General features: G+C 40.9%; 1 protein-coding gene across 7 annotated transcripts in view; it reads left to right on the plus strand.

Annotated features, from left to right (window-relative positions):
- The window catches only part of raph1b (Ras association (RalGDS/AF-6) and pleckstrin homology domains 1b), a 60,943-nt gene that overhangs the window by 26,035 nt on the left and 14,986 nt on the right, over positions 1 to 19,922 (plus strand). The window contains exons 3-8 of one of the 7 annotated variants that reach the window (XM_072656661.1): positions 11,579 to 11,713; positions 11,955 to 12,057; positions 12,323 to 12,582; positions 12,807 to 13,169; positions 15,302 to 15,388; positions 15,671 to 15,745. In XM_072656661.1, the coding sequence (XP_072512762.1) occupies positions 11,579 to 11,713; positions 11,955 to 12,057; positions 12,323 to 12,582; positions 12,807 to 13,169; positions 15,302 to 15,388; positions 15,671 to 15,745 (1,023 nt within the window). The remainder of the gene's footprint in view (positions 1 to 11,578; positions 11,714 to 11,954; positions 12,058 to 12,322; positions 12,583 to 12,806; positions 13,170 to 15,301; positions 15,389 to 15,670; positions 15,746 to 19,922) is intronic. The other 6 variants (XM_072656662.1, XM_072656663.1, XM_072656664.1 and 3 more) reach the window with 6 other exon arrangements.

Below are 19,922 nucleotides of genomic sequence, written 5' to 3' on the forward strand. Positions count from 1 at the left end.
GCCAACTTTGGATATAATCAGTATATTGGCCTATAGTTTGCTATTCAACATTTACAATTTTTTATTACATTTTAATGTGACTGAACTGATTGTCAGCTTTTAATTGTCAACTAACAAAACAGAACAACTAACAGTTTTAGCGGCGTAGCTAGCCAGAATTCTTAGTTCTTAGGTTAGTTTTAAAAACTTTAGTTTCATTATTTTGGTGGTTATTGTGCGGCACCTCTTGGGCCTGGCAATTTTTCACGTTTAGCAGACTTCTCCACAAGAGGTGCAATTAGTACTCAAATCATTTTTGATGCTTCACATCTGTTGTTTTGTGGTGTTACATGCTATTCTAGTTTTTAAAATGTAGGTTTGGATTAGAAGTCTGCCAAACAGCCTGGGCCCTGAGGAAAAGGTGATGGTGATCTTATTTTTGTTGTATTGCCCACCCCTGCTATAGAGCTTGTTTGTGATGTACTCTGTGCATTTTCTCCTTAGCTGTCTGTACACTGAAATAACCACTCCCATTCCCATGTCTGCACTCATTGCTTATTTTTGTAGACTAAGGGCAGGATGGACTTTGCCACTGTAAAGACGACACGCCCGTAATGACCCCTGGAATTGTGCCACTCCTTTATCAAAGGAGTCCTTTCATTGGATCCTCCAGCCGTGTGTGTGGCGTCCAGCACTGTTGTTTCCGCATGGTCATGCTGAGGAAATGACATCAATATTTTCTTAAGACCAGGCAACACCCCAGAAAATCTCTCGCTCGCTCTCTCTCGCTCTCTTCTTTTTGATGAGGTCTGTTATTCTGAGAAGGCTTTGCAGAAAATGCTGGCAGGCAAACGAAGCCACTCTTCTCCATGATGTCAGAAAGACGCACACTCGAATTGACAGCTTTCTGGGTTAGATTTGGCTCTCGGACGTTGTCAGACACTAGTGCCAGCGTGTTGCTGCCATCCTTATAGAAAGTAGGACTGTGTGAGCTCTCGGCAGCCGTCAGGTTGCTCAGCCCCTGCCAGTGGTGTTGGCCATGTTCCACTACATCTACTGCTCCTGTAGATGGGTTAATGACCTTCAAGAGTCATCTTTCTGCGTTAGATCCGTGTGCCCATTGGGGCTGAACATGTGATTTTACATTTTTCCAGTGAGTGTTGCTTGGGTGATTTCTGAATGTTAGGTGGACAAAGCAAAGGTCCGGGAGGTCAGGGTGTTGACTGTTGGATAGTTAACACCCCCCGCTAATCCTAAAAGCATTGGATAGAGCATTATCATTTCAGAGGAGACCGTTCCACTGCTCCACAGCTCAGTGTTGGGGGGACATTATACACCTTTAGCCCACACCTGGTGTTAGGCAACATGGTGCCAGTAGGTTCATATTTATCTGCTCTAGAGAGTCCTACTCTATTGGCAGTACTTTTCTACAGGGGCAACCCAAGCTGTATGTGTACACTTGCACATCTATGGCAGAAATTGGTGCAACTTAATGTAGGTGAACGTATCATTCATTAGGAGTGTCCACAAGAAGAAGGAACAAACCTTCTTAACGGTTGATAGAAGTCAGTAAAAGTGCTCATTTTATGTCATTTTGGATCCGTTTCAGTGGAACACAACAAAAATGGAGATGTTTTACTTGAATAGCCCTCAGAAAACTCTGATTGTGAAGGCCAAAACTGAAGATTGTGTGGAGATGAAACAGACTGATGGGAAAGTCAAGTGTCTCAGAGATGGTTCGTGTTTTCGTGTTTCAGAGCATATCAGAAGTGTTGCTAGGGAACTGAGCTTAGAATTATGTGGATGTATTGGACAGAAAGCCATAGATGGAGGCAGCAAGAGATGTGAGATGCACACACAAGAATGAGGAAAATAAAACAAAGAGGAAAGGAAAATGTGGCCCAGATACAATACAAAAAGAATAGCTTGACCGAACACCATGCTAACAGGGTTAAGAATAGAATGATCCAAGATAACATGACACTAACTGGTGGCTGTTCACTTTCATCCACACCTTTTAACATGTTTCTGACTGAACTCTTCCTTTAAGTCAGTTCTTTATTGTGGTACCTTATTCCTCCAGGCCAAAAAACCACAAACGCACACATTTAGAGTGTGTTTTACTTGATGGCTTTGGTTTGATTAAAATGAACCCTGGTGTCATTGCTTTGTTTATAAGATTCATACTAATAAGCATGAATCGTAAACACCTCTCGCTCTCCATTCACAGTAACAATTAGCAGCCACGGTAACGTTAAATCTTACAGCTTTTACGGTACATCATTCTGTGAACAAATTAGCATGTGTAAATGATCAAAACTATGGCTTAATATTGAGGTCAAGACGACGTAATTTAATAAGGCAGGTTTAAGGTTTCAGCAGTTAGATCAATTACGGCTCATGCAGATCCTGCGTAAACACCAGCTACTACCTGCAGCCTTCTGTCATATGTGCGTTTCTGTTTTTTTCCCCTGGTCCGGATCAAAAGAACCAAACTACAAATATAAACACACCCACAAGACACTTATGTAAAGATGTGGTGATCATGTGGACAAGAGGAACAGAGTGGTTTAGGGCTTCAATGAAGTGGTTCCAGTTACCAGGTCATGTGGGCCCATGGATCCTGGCTCACCAGGCCATGTTAGATAACATACAGGTGTGTGTGGGGTTGGGAAAGTTAGAGAGAAAAAAATGAGGAAAACGCAAGAAACCTGTATGTCCAACATAGCAACTTCACAGGGGATGGAAAAAGCCTTTTCAACTGTCAGTGGAAGTCAGTATAAAATATTTTATTCCAAACCATTTCAGTGCGTTGTTTCTATTGGTCCATTCAGGATCAAATAGATTTTTATATTTAAAGGACAACCGCCACGTTTACATTGTGTCAAAAAGGGAGAAATGGCCAGAGCAACTTGCATTTGAATAATTGTAGACCAGTGGGAGAATGTAGTGTACAGCCCTTATCAGTGTAGTGTGGTATGTTTGCCTGGCAGAGGAATCAAAACCTAGTCCATCAGAAATGGGAGAGTAGTGTTACGTACAACTCTACACCAATTTCTGTGGTTGAAGAACTCTCACATTTTGAAAATTCTCTGTCTTAACTTATTTGGTTTCTTTCCTTTTGCCACCATCATCATTCAAAATGCTATATTATATTAAGAGCAGATTGCACAGCGGTGAGAATGGAGATGTGATTCAGTTACATCAGCATGGACGGCAAACTCTCGATTATGGGCCTGTCTTGCTGAGCATTGATTTGACTTAATGTGATTTAATTCAAATGATTGTCATTGTCAAATCACAATTACGTTTTTAATTTAATATGCAAAACAAATGCTAAATTAACTCAGCTAAACCTCATGCTGTGAGCTAGGCTACACTCTTGAATATAAAGCTACTACAAAGGGTGCTTTGAGTGATGCTTTGATTTTTGGAGGCACAGTTATTTCAAGAGATGGGAGTGTCAAGAACCTTTTCATTGATTTCTTTAAGCCTTGAAAAGATCTTCACAGAAAAACAAAAATGGCTCTTCTATGGGTTTACTCAAAAAACCCTTGACTGCACCTTTACATTTAAGAGTATTGTAGACCCAAGAGGCCTAATTTCCAGACTAAAATTGAGCTTAAAACCTGCACACCTACAGCCTGAAACTAGCCCACAATGTGTCCAAACGTAAACTTTGAAGACCATTTACCTTTTTTAAAATGGTCTGTACATGGACTATGCTGGGCTGTCAACAATGTGCAGTCAGACCTGCCACTCGTCCCTTATTGTACGTGCCTACAATAAGAATCAGTGCAAACTCATAAGATGGTTTTCAGTTTTCAAATATGCCGTGGTACTTCTAGAAAGAACCCCTAAAATAACCCACATGCCATCATTTTCAATCATGACTATGTGTTCATACTTCTCCAATTTGGAAGCAAGACTGGGAACCCTGTTGGGGGTAGGACCTTCAAATGAAACATCATGATGAAAACTGTGCAGTGACCCTAAAATCCCAAATTGCTTTTACACTGTTTTCAGACTGTTCTAGCAGTTTCGCTACCATGGCCGTTACAGTACACAGTACAGGCTCTGTACCCCTTTCTTTAGTTGTGGTACCCTCTCCCCCTTAGTAGGTACCTGTGGACATATCGCCCTCTACACTTCCTGTAATGTATTGCAGTTTGTCAGAATTGACGTCTAGAATGGGACATGCGATGCAACGCTACACTCTTGAATGAATTTCAGTATTCGTACATCAGTCTTTCAGATTTTATCTCAGCTAATAGCTTTTTTTTTTTTTTTTTTAGGAAACATTTCCATTCTAGCTTAATCATCTCTGCCAGCCAATGCATTCTCCCTGGTCTATTCTTATCCTGCTTCTTCTGCATGCTTCATTTATCCCGTCAGCCTCCACAGAGATCTACTCCATTTAACACTGATTCATGATCAATTTCCTCTGCCCAAATCCTTATCCTAGCCATTATCTCACAAACCACAAAACTGATCTGAAATCTGTATGCGAGAACATCTATCCATAACAAGCATCCTGCCTCCTCCAGACCGGCGTGCATTTCCCATCATTCCCCATGGGAATGCATTTCTTCCCTCACAACATGGACTAATGGTTTCGTTGAAGATATTTCTGTCTTAATGTGGTTTTTGAAGTCTTGTATTTTGGTGGTTCACTCAGTGCCATGCTATTTCAGTCTGCGTTGCACTGTAAACTTTCATGGATTTAATTAAGCAGTTCTCTGGTGATGTTAACACTTTGAACAGGTCTGGGATCAACTGTCCTTATTAAGTTTACATGGAATCGTTTTAACGATTTTCACAATGTAACTGTTTTGACAACACAAGATTTAGTGATAATAACGTAACAGAGTTTACATTTTGATACTGAAACCAAGTTCAGAATCACAGTGCTCAATACTAGAGATGTAGCAATACACTCAGCACACGATTTGGTTCTGACCACAATACTCTGCTCACAATTCAGTATCAAGAGCCTTTTCACAATTCCAGGACCTTGCTGAACTGGGCATAGGCAGTAAATTGCATTGTCAAAGGTCAAGTCTTTTCAGACTAGTCTCTCCTGTTTATTATATCATGTGACTTGTTTAAGTAGTCTAAAGTTTTTCATTTTAGACAGTTGAGTTGTTATTTTGAATCGTTTAAGGTTTAGATTGATCACCGGAGATAATTTCATTGTGGGATTGATTGCAGGAAAAGATATCCATAATTTCTTGGAATAACATCTTGGAATTATTTCATTATCTTTTAAAAGTTTTTTGTTTTCCTATTTTCGGAAACGTTACCAGTCTGGAGATGCTAGGTTTTGTTCATACAGTGACAATATGATACAATGTACCACACTCTTATTTTTCGTGTGTAATGAACTCTCATCTTTATACTCATACTTATATTCTGATATCACATTCTTTTGCCAAACTGCAGTTCTGAAGTATTGACTTTTTGATATTTGCAGCTCTAATCAATTTTTTCAAAACTTTCTCTATAATCCATAAAATAAGCTAACTGGGCAAAAGGTTACTCACCTTGCAGGTTTAAGGTAGTAGCAACTTCAGGCTCCTGCAGATGATGTTGCATGTGTCAAGTGGCATGTAAGAGGCCTGTGCTCTAAACCTCTATTTTAATAAGGTATGCTGTTGTTTGAGGTTCTGGGATTGCTGCTAATTCTTCACATATTTTTTTCCATTACCAATTTTGAGATCTTGAATATCAGTTGATACCTATTTGAAATTATTTCTCTAAATCTTCTAAGCTTTAGTTTAAAATAAACTGGTAAATAGTAACAGTTTGCTTAAGATGAGCCTGTAAAAAAAAAAAACCCATGCTTAAACTTTTTTCTAAGCCACAAGAAAGAAAAAGCAGAATAAGGAAACGTTGTGGAGTCACACAGTTCATCGAGGGTATTTCCCCAAGTTCTTACAGAAGACAACAATCTTATGTGGACTTTAGGTGCTCTGACCTCTTCTCATTCCAATAGATGGCCATATTTACAATTACATAAGGCATCAATGTCACTGTTCACCATTGGTTTTCCCTCATTGTTTTCTGTTTTGAGGTTTCAGATGGAACTGTAATGCTTTAGGAGCTGAAGCTACGCTTGTATTTTCCCTGTTTGACCTCACTAGAACAGAAGCCTTTCCCACTGCAGAACACTCCGGAAGCCCAAAGCACAGGAACATAATGTATGGGTGGGGGAGTGGGTGGGGGTACACTGCTAAAAATACCCCTCCCTTTGCACACACCCAAGCGTTAACCCTAGTTTGATGAAACACCCATTCAATATTGTCCATTTACAGTAGGCCATCACAATTGGCCATTTGTGGAGCCGTACAGTACAGCATTTCTCAAAGGTCAGTTCACAGTGCAGGGCCGTATTATTTCCATTTCCTGCCCCCCCCTTTTACTGAGCCATATTCAAATGCCACAGGCAATGTTTTAAAAACCTTTTGAAAGGCTTTTTCAATAGGGCATTTATGTGCTGAAGTGTTAAGATGAGTTAGATCTAGAGCTTAATTTGGAGATGGGGATGGAAAACATGGTGGGGGTTGTGATTATCCTAGCTGCTCTTTATTGGTGTTTTTCCCCCTAATGTAAGGCAGCTAAGGCAAAATAATCATGTAAAAGGCTGTAAATGATGAAGTGGATGACTGAATTGGTAGTGTATGAAATGAATGTTGGCCTTTACTGTTCTGTTTGGCTGCAATAAGCAAGTGCGCCCTCTAACCAATGACAGATTTCGTTATAATGCACTGTAAGCAAATTACGACCTTTCCTATTCCGCTTTTAGACGTCAGATTAAGGTTTCTACAATATGCATAGTAAGTTGGGATGCAAAGTAGGTTAGTAAGTAGGGTATGGCAATTTTCAGACTACTATGTCCAGTATGCTGATGCACAAGATAAATATATACACAAACTAAATGTGCTAGGTCTTTTTTTTGGTAGAGCAACTTACAGTCCAGGCCAGAATGTCCCAGTATTTCTTGATCCAGTCCTGAAGGACCTCTGAATATGGCTGTTTAACCATAACCTTGAATAAACATTTATAATTGACTGAACTCCATCAGTTATTGATTTGTTGCCCCTGGCTTTTCAAATTTACACCTTGTGCAGACTAATTAAACCCAGAGATGATAGACCGCAGCGAGTCAGTTCGGTGTCAGTGTGTCCGTGTATCAGCTGCTATGATCTCAGCCTGAAGAGATTGGAGTTCTCATCTCTAGAGTCGGAGTGAATTACAGTGACCCTGGGTCATTTCTGAAGATCATAACTCTGGATAACTGAATGCGTAGTTAACTGCTACCGGTGCTAGTATTAAAATTCTATAATCAGGATTTGGATGGGATTCCCACTACACATTATAGGAAAAATGACAAACATAACAGAATAAAGACTCATTTCTACTTCTTTTTCATGTTTGTTTTGAATGTCATTGCCCACATACTTTTCTGTCCTTTATTTTGGCATAGATGTTAAGAAGGTAGTTTAAAGTACAAAATTTCTAATAACAAACAATTCTAACTTTTTAGTATCATAGCTTCAGTGCAACCCTAAAGTAACAAACCTGTGACATTAAACATGTCTTGGCTGATCAACTACACTTGGGCTACCTGGCAAACTCAAGCTAATTTAATATCCATTCATTATACACACACTAGAGAATCGCAGAGAGCATCCCTAGTGTGTCGCTGGCACACCAGCTAACTGTTCTGCTCTCTAGAGTCCCTTTTTTTTTCCCTTATCTGACTCATAAGGTCGTTTAGGTTAAAAGGTCAAACGCAGAGTTCAGAGTCATCAGTGTTGTGTCTGAGAGGGCTTGACTCAAACAATCGGACACACAGTGCGCTGCTCCTCTGGGAAAAGGCTTTTTGTGGCCTGTCTAGAACTGTTGCTTCAGTCTCTGGCAGGTAGGCCTGAAGGAATCGTGACGTTTTAGCTGAGCAGAAATTGCTGTGTCACGTACTGTGAGCTTTTTGTGGCAACGATACTTAGTAGGGGTTTTGGAATTGGCCAGTTTACTGGATGTTCTTTTGAAGGGAAACAACCGTGGTTAAGTCCTCTTGGATCATTGTTGCAAAGGCTGATATTGTGATGACCATTAGTAATTCCTGATAATTGAGCTCTCTAGTGCAAAGTGCTTGATAGTGGTGGTGATGGTGGGTTGTTGGATCATTGCACAATAAAGGAGTCTCTGACATTTTAATTGATTTTAGGGGGTTCTGCTATATAAATTTATATTAAAAGATACAGAAACCAGAATTCGTTGATCCAGCAGGTCACGAAAATTAAATTTGCCCAACATGATGATGCACTTTCTGCAATGCGACTATTGCGCACGCCCAACTTACGATGACTGACTATGCTGGAACGGTATATTGTGCAGCCCTAGCTGTTTGGGACAGGGGCAGGGCTGGTAAAGCAGTGTGTTCCTTTTCCTTTCATAACGGAGTTGAAGTGTGTGTAAATGGAAAGGAGGGTCCCCCCACTCTTTCTTTTCCTCATTTTGTCCCAACCATGATGTCAGAGAGAGAAAGAGAGATATGAGGAGAGAGAGAGCAGCTGGAGGGTGGGAGAAGCCTTAAAAATATCCCATGAGGGAAATTGAGAATTCCACACATCCTGGACATTTCCTGCCCCCCCCTCTCGCTCGCGCACGCCCCCCCCCACACACACACAGCTAAGAAAGATGTCTACTGTACATCCCAACTGTCCCTCTCCCACCTCATGGTGGCCTCTGTGTTTAGTGTGACAAAGATTGTGTGTGTGTGTGCGTGCGCGCCTGCTCCTTCAGGCATGTTTAACCATTCCTACCCTATGCATGTGTGCACACAGAGTAGCTGTTTTCTGCAAGGCAGCTGCATCAACACACACGTGTGTGTGTGTGTGTGTGTGTGTGTGTGTGTGTGTGTGTACACATATGTCTCTGTCTGTCATGTGTGTTTTCACATGCAGAGTGTGTTTGTATAACCCTTTGGAGTTTAGTGTCTCCTGCTGATTTCAGGCCAGTAAAAAGGAGGTTTGTATTATGAAAGAACACTAGTTAGGCTTTACTAACACATACACACACACACACAAAGTGGAGGGTCTGAGTGGGTTATATAACACCATTTTCTTCCTTGGCAAATCTTCTCAAAAGTGTTGGTTTAGGGGTGTGTGTCTAACATACGCACATGGTAGTTGCATGTGTTTGAAATATGTGGTGGCATGCATAAGTTTGGGTACCCCGATCAGAATGTCATTGTTGCTGTGAATAGTTAAGTGGGTAGAAGATGAACCCCCAATAATTATTAGTGGGTTTTCTGTGCACTTTTAGAGTGAACGTTTGAACACCCCAAGAGCTTTAACCTCTCGGATGGCTCTTATCATGATGACAGCTATATTAGCTTATTAGGGCTGTGGATTCTTTTGTAATAAGCTTATTTTGTGACTTCGCTCATGGGCTGGCCACTTCCGATTGATTAAGGGGGTTAAAGGCAGTTACTTTTTCACACTTTCTTCAATAAATGAAATTCCTTTTATCTAGTGTTAAAATAAGATTTTAGATCTGGGGAAAAAATAGATATTAAAATAGATATTCACCATCTCCAACTCCCCAACTCCTCTTAAAAGTATTAGATGGAGCACCAACGGTCGTTCCAGAGAACACGGTTCCACTGCTTCACAACTCAATGCCGGGGGCTTTACACCCCACTAGCCCACACCTGACTTTAGACAGAATGTCAAAACGTTAAAATGTTCTGCTTCAGAGTCCTGTTCTATTGGCAGTACTTCTTTACAGGGCAAACTATGTGTCAGCAATGGCTGTAACCTAATGTAGCTGAATGCATTCGCTAGAAGGGGTGTCCACAGACATTTGGACATGTGGTTTAAAAGAAAACTAAATACTTCTTTACAGCACTGTAATATAACACATGTAATAAGGGTGGGAGTGTGTAAATAAATACAGCCTTTCTTTTTAATATACCTGATGTTGCATAACTAACTGCAGCAACACACACTCACACTTTTTTTTTTTTTTTTTTTAAATGTCTTACTCAGTTCAGAATACTGGCCTTAAAAAAAAGCCATCTCCTACACACACACTCATACTGACACTCATGCTGACTCACCCTCTGCATCAACCCTGATTTGGTTGATGCTGCATCAGCTCAGTCTGAACTGTTGCTCCTTTGGTGTCCAGTAGAGGGCACTCCCGCTTCACCCTAAAACATCTTGCTGTCTGTGTTGTGACCATAACCATTACAAGCACGTCCTCAACGCCCAGCTTCATTTTATTAGTATTCTCTTCCTTTTTGGTTGTGATTATCCTTAACGCATAAGCTACTGAGTTTTCAAGTAAGGTTGTATTTACTGTGTGTGAATAATGTGTAGCGCTGGATGCCCATGCATGTGCAGATCTTTGCAGAAACCTCCCCAGGCTGGATAGGAGCTGTGCTTGAAGGTTTTACTAGGAAGGAGGAAACGCTGCAAGTGCTTTGTAATAGATTGCTCATAACATTTAAGGTCATGTTCTTTTCATTGAATTTAATTCCAGCCCTACACTGGGGGTAACAGGAGGGGGTTGCCATAGCTACAACAAGGAGGAAAAAACCCTTTGTAGAAGAGCCGGCAGCCGTTGCCATAGCAACTGTGCCAGTCTTGGGAGACATCAGGAGGGTTGCCATGCCAACCATGTTACACCCTTCCAGTTGGCAACCTTTGAACGGAAACCGACGCTGCACGTAGAATCCTACAGGCTGTCTCTGCACTATTGTCAGGACACGCAGTAGGAATGCATGGTGTTTCTGACCAAAAACTAAAAAATGGTTTTAGTTGGCAGTTGGGATGCACCAGTATGTGACTTGAGAGCCGATGCTGATGCGTCCAAATGTTTGTGGACACACCTTCTAATGAATACATTCAGCTACTTTAAGTCGCACACATTGCTGAAACATGATTCTGTTGCCACGATGAGTACTGCCAGGCGTGGGCTAGAGGGGCATAAAGCCCTCCAGCATTGAGCTGTGGAGCAGAGGAACTGTGTTTTCTGAAATTATTGTGCTTCATCCAATTCTTCTGGGATGATAAAGATAAAGGTGCACGTATTTGTCACTGTAGAGTGTACACTGTACAGCGAAATGTGTCCTCCGCATTTAACCCATCTGGTAGTGAACACACACTCACACACACACATGTGTTAGGGGCAGTGAGTACACACACACACCCAGAGCGGTGGGCAGCCAACTCCAGCGTTCGGGGAGCAGAGAGGGTAAAGGGCCCAACAGTGGCAGCTTGCCGAGCCCGGGAATCGAACCCACAACCCTGTTATCGATTTCCCGGTGCTCTAACCGCTGAGCCACCACTGCCACTGCCCCTGAGTTGGGGTGGTAACAGATTGATAATGCATGGAAAATGAAAGAGAACATTAGAGGGTGGCATGTTTACATGGGGCGTGTGATGATGACCGATAAGATGATAACCCTGGAGATGTGAACAATTTATAGGCTCTCACAGAATAATATCTGTGTGTGTGTGTGTGTGTGTGTGTGTGTGTGTGTGTGTGTGTGTGTGTGTGTGTGTGTGTGTGTGTGTGTACACACCAGATGGAGCAGGTATCAGATGATGAGTTGGACCATGCTGCTGAAGAAGACAGCGATAAGGAGGATCAAGACTTGGACAAAATGTTTGGGGCTTGGCTGGGGGAGCTGGACAAACTCACACAGGTGACGCACACAATGGTATCACATCAATCAGACCTTTTTTATTTATTTATTTATTTATTTATTTATAATGTATGTATATGTGTGTGTGTGTGTGTGTGTGTGTATAAGAGTGTTTTATTATTCAAGTCTAGTTTTATTATTCTAATCCTGCTGTAGATCTGTAGTAAAAGATCTAAAGAGTAGAAATGGCCACATGATATGGTTTAGAGTAGTGTTCTTACTCGTTCTCTTTGTCTTTCCTACTTTCTGTCTATAGAGTTTGGATGATGGGCGTCCAGGAAAAGTACAGAAAGCTCCTCTCAGGGAAGAGACCAACTTGGCCAACTTCTCCTACCGCTTCTCCATGTATAACATCAATGGTCAGTGCACATTTGTTTATACACAACCATTTTACATGTTAAACCTCAAAGGTCTGATTCAGACAGATCAGATGGACATATGCTCAAAGCAGGTAGTATAGAATACTCTATTATAATTATTAATAAATATTATTATTATTTTATTACATAAAAGTAGTCAAATATGGGGCATATGTTTGACCTCACATCTTGACATTGTTTGCAAAAACATTTTGTTTAAAACCCACTTGGACCCTCACGTTTGGCCATTTTTTTCATCCTGCAGAAGCCATAAATCAGGGTGAAACAGTTGACCTGGATGCCCTGATGGCTGACCTGTGTTCCATTGAGCAGGAGCTCAGCACGATCGGAAAGCCTTCCTCTGGCCGCCCAGCAGACCCCAAAACTCGGCAACGGCCTATTCCAGGGCGTTCTGCCAGCGCCAGACAGGCAGGGGGCAGTAGCGGAGGTGGGAGCAGCGGAGGCAGCGCCTGCAGCAGCACCCGCGCTTCACCTGCTAACACCATCCGAGGAGGCAGTGGGCAGGTACGGCTACGCCTTATGAATTGAATACCACGCATCCTGTAGTGTATTGCAGTCTGTTAAAAAGGGTTTTGTGGATGTTATATACATTATAGAGCCATATCATTTAGTTGTTCGGGTGTATAGCCTTCGAAGGTTTGTTAGAGAGCTTGTTTACATAATATTGCATTCAGTGCAGAGTTGCAGAAGTCCAGTATTGCACTAATAACATCTGATGTATTGTGTAGCCCTACAGCCAGTCTCGCCCCATAGCCTCCAACTTCTCGCTGGATGACATCACAGCCCAGTTGGAAAGGGCATCCCGGAGTATGGATGAAGCCGCTCGGCAAACCTCTGAGTCTTCCTCACCTTCCTCCTCCTCATCGTACTCGTCTGCCACGCTGCGGAACACCACGGCCAACTCGCAGCACCACCGTCGCACAGGTTCAGTGGGAGCAGTCAGCGATCAGGAGGCACGCTCATCTCGCTCCAGCGTGAACTCCGCCTCCGCCTCCAGCATGGACTCCTTGGACATGAGGGGGCAGGAGGGGGAGGGCCCAGCCACTGGGACGGCTGCAACACAGCAGATCCAGAGCCAGACGAGCACGGAGGTAACATATATAAATCCACACCTGGTGCAACACGTACTTGCTGTCTTTGTTCAGATCATTAATTTGCACTTTTGTAATATTCATTATTTATATTCCTTTTATTATTTGGTTCAACAGCAACAAAACAAATGTCTTTAAAATAGAGGAAGCAAAGAATGGAAGCAAAGAAAGAAAAGGAAAAAACAAAATCACCTTCTTGCAGACAGTAGTTTTCCTGTAAGCAAAAATCAAACCAGACACAGAAAAAGTAAAGCAGATGTGAAAGACCATGCATGCCCATACACCCACAGAGCTGTCCTGGGAGTACCAGGGAAGTAAGAAAGGCATCTGTAAGAGTATTTGTTGGGATAACAGCCTGAAACCATAAAAAGTTTGGCTTTTTTATATAGTAGCCATTGCCATGCCATTTAACAGATGTTACCATAACAGTAAATAAGTGTAATTAATTTTTGTGAGGAAAACGGGATGCAGAAGTAATTCTTGAAAACAGGACGCGTTTGTCACAAATGTGTCTATAAAGGCATCAAAGTTGGTCCCAGGGTTGGTGATTCACAGCTGTTTGAGTGTGTATTTAGCTTAAGAGTTAAGAGAAAGGCAGCTTGTAACCTCATATGGAAAGGAGTGTGCTGTGGTTTTCTGGAATGTGCTGATTGTTTTACTGAGTACAGTCTGGAGCCATTAAACAGATTCACAGCTTGCACGCACTCTTCACAAACACACACGTGTTTATATATAAATAACCCAGCTATAATAACAGAGGAGTCTACAATTGAATATTGTGTGTGTGCTGTGTCCGTGTGCATGTCCACCAGCCATTCTTGCATGAGCTGTGAAATTCCTGATTAACCAAGATGCCCCACTCTACATAATTCTAATTAACATTGTGGTTAATACTAATTAATTATCATTATCATGGTAATTATGATTACAAGGTTGTTTGACTGCATGCTTTGTAATATCTGAGTGGACATTTTACATTGACCGCATGATCTAAATGTTAATGCACTGTGACTGTTTTGGCAGCCGTAACGTGTTTGATGTGCTTCACTTGCTCTGGTTTCCAGCATGTCAGAACTGCATGCATGTTATATAGGCGAAAGCCTTGAGGCTTAATTTTATTATATATAGTTCAGTACTAGGGTACTAGTTAGTTGTCCAATAATTTAGTTTGTTTACAGTTATCACAAAGTAAAAGTAAAATTTTACTGTGATTTATTTATTTAATTTTTTGCTATTATTATTATTTTGGTACAGTCCAGTGCTCATACTTAAATACTTTATACTCAAATGAGACTGGGGTACTGTTCAATTTATTTTATTATAATGTTAACAGTTTCATTTTAGGGAAAATTAGCTCATGTTTTATAGAATATTACAATAATCCCTTAGAATCAAGTCTTAACATTCCACCTTCAGAACAGAAGCCTGAAATCATGCCTGTACTTTTTGCTTGCTGTATGTTTTTGTGCCATCTGACTGGCTAACCCAAAACCCAATCCATGGAAACTTAAAATCCAGAATTCAGTGGTTAAGATGTGAAATGGTCCATTACATACAAACTTGCTGACTCTGGTTTCTTTACACTGGTTGTGAATGGAACCAGAGGTCAACAAGAGAAATTCTACTTATTCCAAAACCACCTGGAACTTGTCTTCTGATCCCTCAAAGTAGATGAGTCGAATCATTAGTCTAAGTCTGTCAGTCGACTGACCTTCTTTGAGCAGCTTTTTTGTTTGTTTGTTTGTTTCTAAAAGTAAAACTGAACAAATAATTATAAATAGTAAAATCATAAATATTATTTTTTAATTCTAGCAAGGCTAGGTACCTGACCGCATGCGCTGGTGGATCGCTGAGGCAGAGGCAGTGTTAAGTTAGACTAGCAGTAACTGTGTTTCAGAAACTTAGTTTGTGTTTCAAACTTAGTCTCTAGGTCTGAATGTGGTAGGAATTTGAACAGGATAATAAGAAGGGAGGTAAACACATGTTTGCTCAGTGCAAACAACTAACTAACTATTGACTCTCTTTTTCATGGTCCCATGGCCCCCACCTCCCTTTGCCTGCCTGCATGATCGATGTGTGTGTGTGTGGTTTCACCTGTCTGATATCACCACTGTGCACCCCCCCTTTCCCAGCATGCCTCACTAAGAAAAGCAAATGGTAACCCTGCCAGACGGCACCTAGACTTCACCTCACACGAGGGGGAAGTGGATCAGTGCACTGTAAGTGTGTGTGAGTTGAAGGTGAACATGTGTTTTATAATTACCATGTTTTATCTATGATTTATTGTCATATCTTTCTCTGTTTCCTAATATGATTGAAATACTTCTCAACCTCTTCACCATTCAGTTAATACACCACAATCAATATGCGCCTCGCTTTCACACTGTTTATTTTAAACAAATCACCTGCACATTTCCCAGATTGATGAGCTCAAGGATAATGATCATTTTTGCACCTTTGACTGATCTTGTTTGTCTCCTCTCCTCCTTGCTGTTGTAAAGCACTCGTACCTGGACAGGGAAACCTCCCTGATTCTCAAAAGCATTGCAGGAAAGCCCACTCACCTGTTGACCAAGGTGATGCCTTCTACTGCTCTTCCTCTTTTTCCTGATCTTTGCATGCGATCTTTGCATGCGATCTTTCCCTGCTTCCTTTTATGCCTAACTCCACTCCTCTTGCTGTGTATGACTATGATCTGCAGTTCTACCTTTAGGACAGTCTGTTGATTTGTGTAGCATCTCTACCTTCTAATTTTTCAGCATCTTCTGCGCTCACTTGCTTGACAACTCCTCCCTCTTCCTTACATTTTGTTTACAGGTATATCCAGACAGTGATTGTGGAAGTTTCCTTTTTACTTTGAGATTTGAGATCAGTTCTGTTGTTTCTCGTGTATTGGTCACTGGAGGTGTAGTCTACAGTGTTTCCGAGTATATGTAATTTGCACACTAAAATAAAAACCTTATTTCACCGAAACCGTATTTCAAAAATAGTCATTTTAAAAGAGGAGGCAAAAAACATTTGTCAGAGACTAATTTCAGACTGGTTCTATAGGTCCGCATAATTCATAAACAACCAAATAAAAAAAAAAATAATAAAAGCCAAATGTTTCAGTTCTACAGATGGACTAAGAACTGGTCAGAAAAGCCCCAATGAATCTTGATATTCCATATAATAGGGCTTCCGAACCTTATGCCACTTGTTATAGCTGTTTAAAATGCAGCTATAACACAGGATTAAATGTAGCCTATGAAATGTTTCACACAACCTATAAATAACAACTAAAAACTTTATTTCCATTTATCAATGGTGGATAAATTACATATGATCCAAATGAAACGTTGTGTAGCCTACTAGAGGTGCTGCGGCCAACAAGTTAAACACCACTGCCTGCAGTTCTCTACTAGAGGGGCCAGGGCCTACAGGTTGAAAACCACTGCCCGCAGTCCTCTAGCAAGACATCCATAGCCTAGAGGTTAAAAACCATTGCCTGTAGTCCTCTACTAAAAGGCTTTGGGGCCTACAGGTTAAAAACAACCATTTAAATTCGCCTGGTTTAATTTGGTTAAAATAGTTATGCTAAAATCAATACTATAAATTCAGAATATCATTTGTAGTGTAATTACACAGTAAATGGCATTGGGGTTCGTATTGCTATCTCTGGGTTTAGTTTTCCAGACCTGTCTTGCTAACCATGACTGGAGCAGTTTGTCATAGTACATCCTCTGCTTCAGACTAGACTACCCCACTGGGATTTGTGTAGGCACAACTGATCCGAGATCAGGATAACAAAAGGAAATTTCCACTCTGACTGATCGACCAACCAACCAGTCAGTTTCCATTTAAAGCATTGTAGCAGTAAGATAACTGTAAAAATGCTTTACAGAAGGAGAACTTGTGTTTTTGAATGCTTGATCTAGGATCAGTTTTTGCATTCAGATTGCAATCCCACTGAGTACATAAAACTGATCCTAGATTAACATGCTGATCAGAGTGTGAGACGCATGAATGTACTGAAACTGTTTCATCGTGTTAAGATAATGGACTGGTACTGTTCAGTATTAAACACCAACAGGAGACGATTTTTATAAGGAGCTGTTTCAAGTAAGGGTGTAAATGATATTTTAGAATTTAGACAAAGGTTGCAATGTGGAAATTTCTCAGAAACCAATGAGAAAAAATGTTGCCTGTCATGTTGAGGAGCCCTCTCACTAATGGCTGCTTATTCAAAATGTGGTTTTAATTGATGATATGCCTATTTGGGTTACTGTGTGTATTTGGGGTGTGTGTGGGGGGGTTTATATGTCACTTTGTGTAGCTCGGACATTGGCCTGAACTTGACAGCAGTGTTTAGCGAGTAAAAAAGCATGTGTACAAACACACACACACACAAACAATTCTGCATACATTAATCTTCCCCTTTGTTTGGAGATGATGCAAGATGATTGGTTTAGAAAGCAGGGTCTTCTACAATGGACTCCTCTAATCCTCTTAACAGTGTGAATTATCCCGCTCTCGTTTCTGTCTCACACTTTGTACACTTACACACAAACACATGCAAGCAAGTCTTTTCTCTCCTTTCTTGTAATGTTTTATTGATTGCTGTACTGCTGGTCTCCTTCTGGTGGTAGTGAAAAGTAAGAAGCTTTGGTTGTCATGATCTTAGTTTATACATTTCACTCGATTTTAATATCTTGGTAGGCTCGTCTTTTTTTATCATTAAGCTCAGGGTGGAAAATTCTTGTTTACTTGTGCTGTAAATATGAATATGGGACATCAGTAAATGGCAGTGACATTCCGTGCACCTCAAACACCATTATGTTCTCCTTGAAAAGAAAATCCAGCGTAACTAAAACAGAGGGGGGGCAGTTTTGACTATTTATGTTCTTTATTAGTGGACTAATTACACTTTCATTGACAAACGAAAGATTATCATGTACTACAACCATTACATTTACTACAGCTACTCCGTGTCTCTGAACACGTCATTCCTGGCATTTCTGGAACCATACAAATATAGTGATGGAATGAATGTGCATTGAGACTTTTTTGCTGTAAAATAAAACTGAAAGCAAATGAGCCCCCTACTCCTCCCTCAAAGCACATACTTTCACTTAAATATAATTTCTGTTTGTTTTTGCACCCCTGGTTGATCTCATCAGAATATGTTGAAATTTCAGACATAGTATATAATTTAATAGTATTAGAATCAAAGGGTTTAATGGTGCCGTGAATGTTGGCAAACTTGCACAAAAGCTCCAGAATGATCAGTATTCTTAGTTGAATTATGCACGCTGATCACTATTATTATGCATAGGAATATGTAATTATACTTTTTGTACCCTATTTCCTTTGTTACCATGCCCACATAAGCTCTCGCTAAAGATGCTGCATGGGATTGTGGGTTTACAAGGAACCCCTGAATGGTGAATTCTTATACAAGTTAGTTATTCAGCCTTCAGGCATTTGAATAGCACAACTTACAGTTGGTTTAAGGAACAGTTCAGTCAGCAGTGCTACCAGCAAATGAATGCAAGTAGTCATTGTTTAGCTTCCTGCTAACTTGTGGCTAATAGCTCCTCTTCGTTGTAAGTCACGTTAGCATGTTGCTTCTCTAAAGCTGTCTTAATTGCAGAATTTTGAAGCCGTTATATTTGTCTAATAATACCCGAGCTTCGAGTTTGAAGTAGTTGTGCTAAATATTGAAATCCCAGTAGTCGACTGCTTTGTGTGTCAGTGTCTCTGCTTTCTGGAGATTATAGTAGCCCATGCATATTTCAGAACACACGCTCATTGAATATGCAGCCGCTACAACAGAGGCAAAGCGTCGCACCGCACTCCAGACTGGTCATCTTTAATTATCTTGAGGTCTTTACTTGGGCTCCAGCTTTAGGAGTCAGGATTGACTGAAACGACTCTATCGGTATCGTTTCTTAGACGTGGTCATACTGCACATCGATGTGCCATTGTTTTTTTTGAACACCCAAGATGAGCTACTTTTCCAGTCCCGACTCTAGAGGAGCAGCACCTTATGTAGAAGATCATCTGGTGGAGACATGGTTGAAATGAGGAGAAAAAAAGAGGGACCTGCTCTATATATTCATTCCCTGTGAACACACCGGCTCATGCAGACACACAGACAGTATGTTGAATTACAGAACATGAGGAGAGAGGGAGGAAGAGAGGGGGGTAGAGGAAGGGAAGAGACTTCAAAGAGAATCTGAATCTTTTTATAGCGGGCTCTGCAAAGCCTGTTAGGAATTCTCTCTCTCTCTCTCTCTCTCTCTCTCTCTCTCTCTCTCTCTGTGTGTGTTTTATATATAATGAACATGATCATTGCAGAAATCTCTGAGTGTTTATATATGATGTCCCTCTCCCTATCTCTCTCTGTCAATTTCTCATATTCTACATATCTTTCTCTCTCATATATATTCTCTCGTCCTCTCTCTCTCTCTCTCTCTCTCTCTCTCTCTCTCTCTCTCTGTGTCATTAATCTGTCTTGTCTTGAATGGCTTCTGTCATATGTAAGCTGTCTCTCTTATGTCTTGTATGTTTCTCTCCCCATCTCTGGCTGGCTGTTTTTACTTCATTTTTACATTGTGTCCACATTACATGATGATTGGATCTATAAAAATGCTCCAAAATGATGTCCATTGAGTTAAGAAGGTGACGTTGCTGTTTTGGAGATGCAAGGTTTTGGTGTGACAACAAATTGCAAAACACATACATTGTGTGCCTCTTTCTCTCACTCTTTCT

The sequence above is a fragment of the Salminus brasiliensis genome, chromosome 15 (genome assembly GCF_030463535.1).
Source record: "Salminus brasiliensis chromosome 15, fSalBra1.hap2, whole genome shotgun sequence".
Classification (NCBI taxonomy): Eukaryota; Metazoa; Chordata; class Actinopteri; order Characiformes; family Bryconidae; genus Salminus; species Salminus brasiliensis.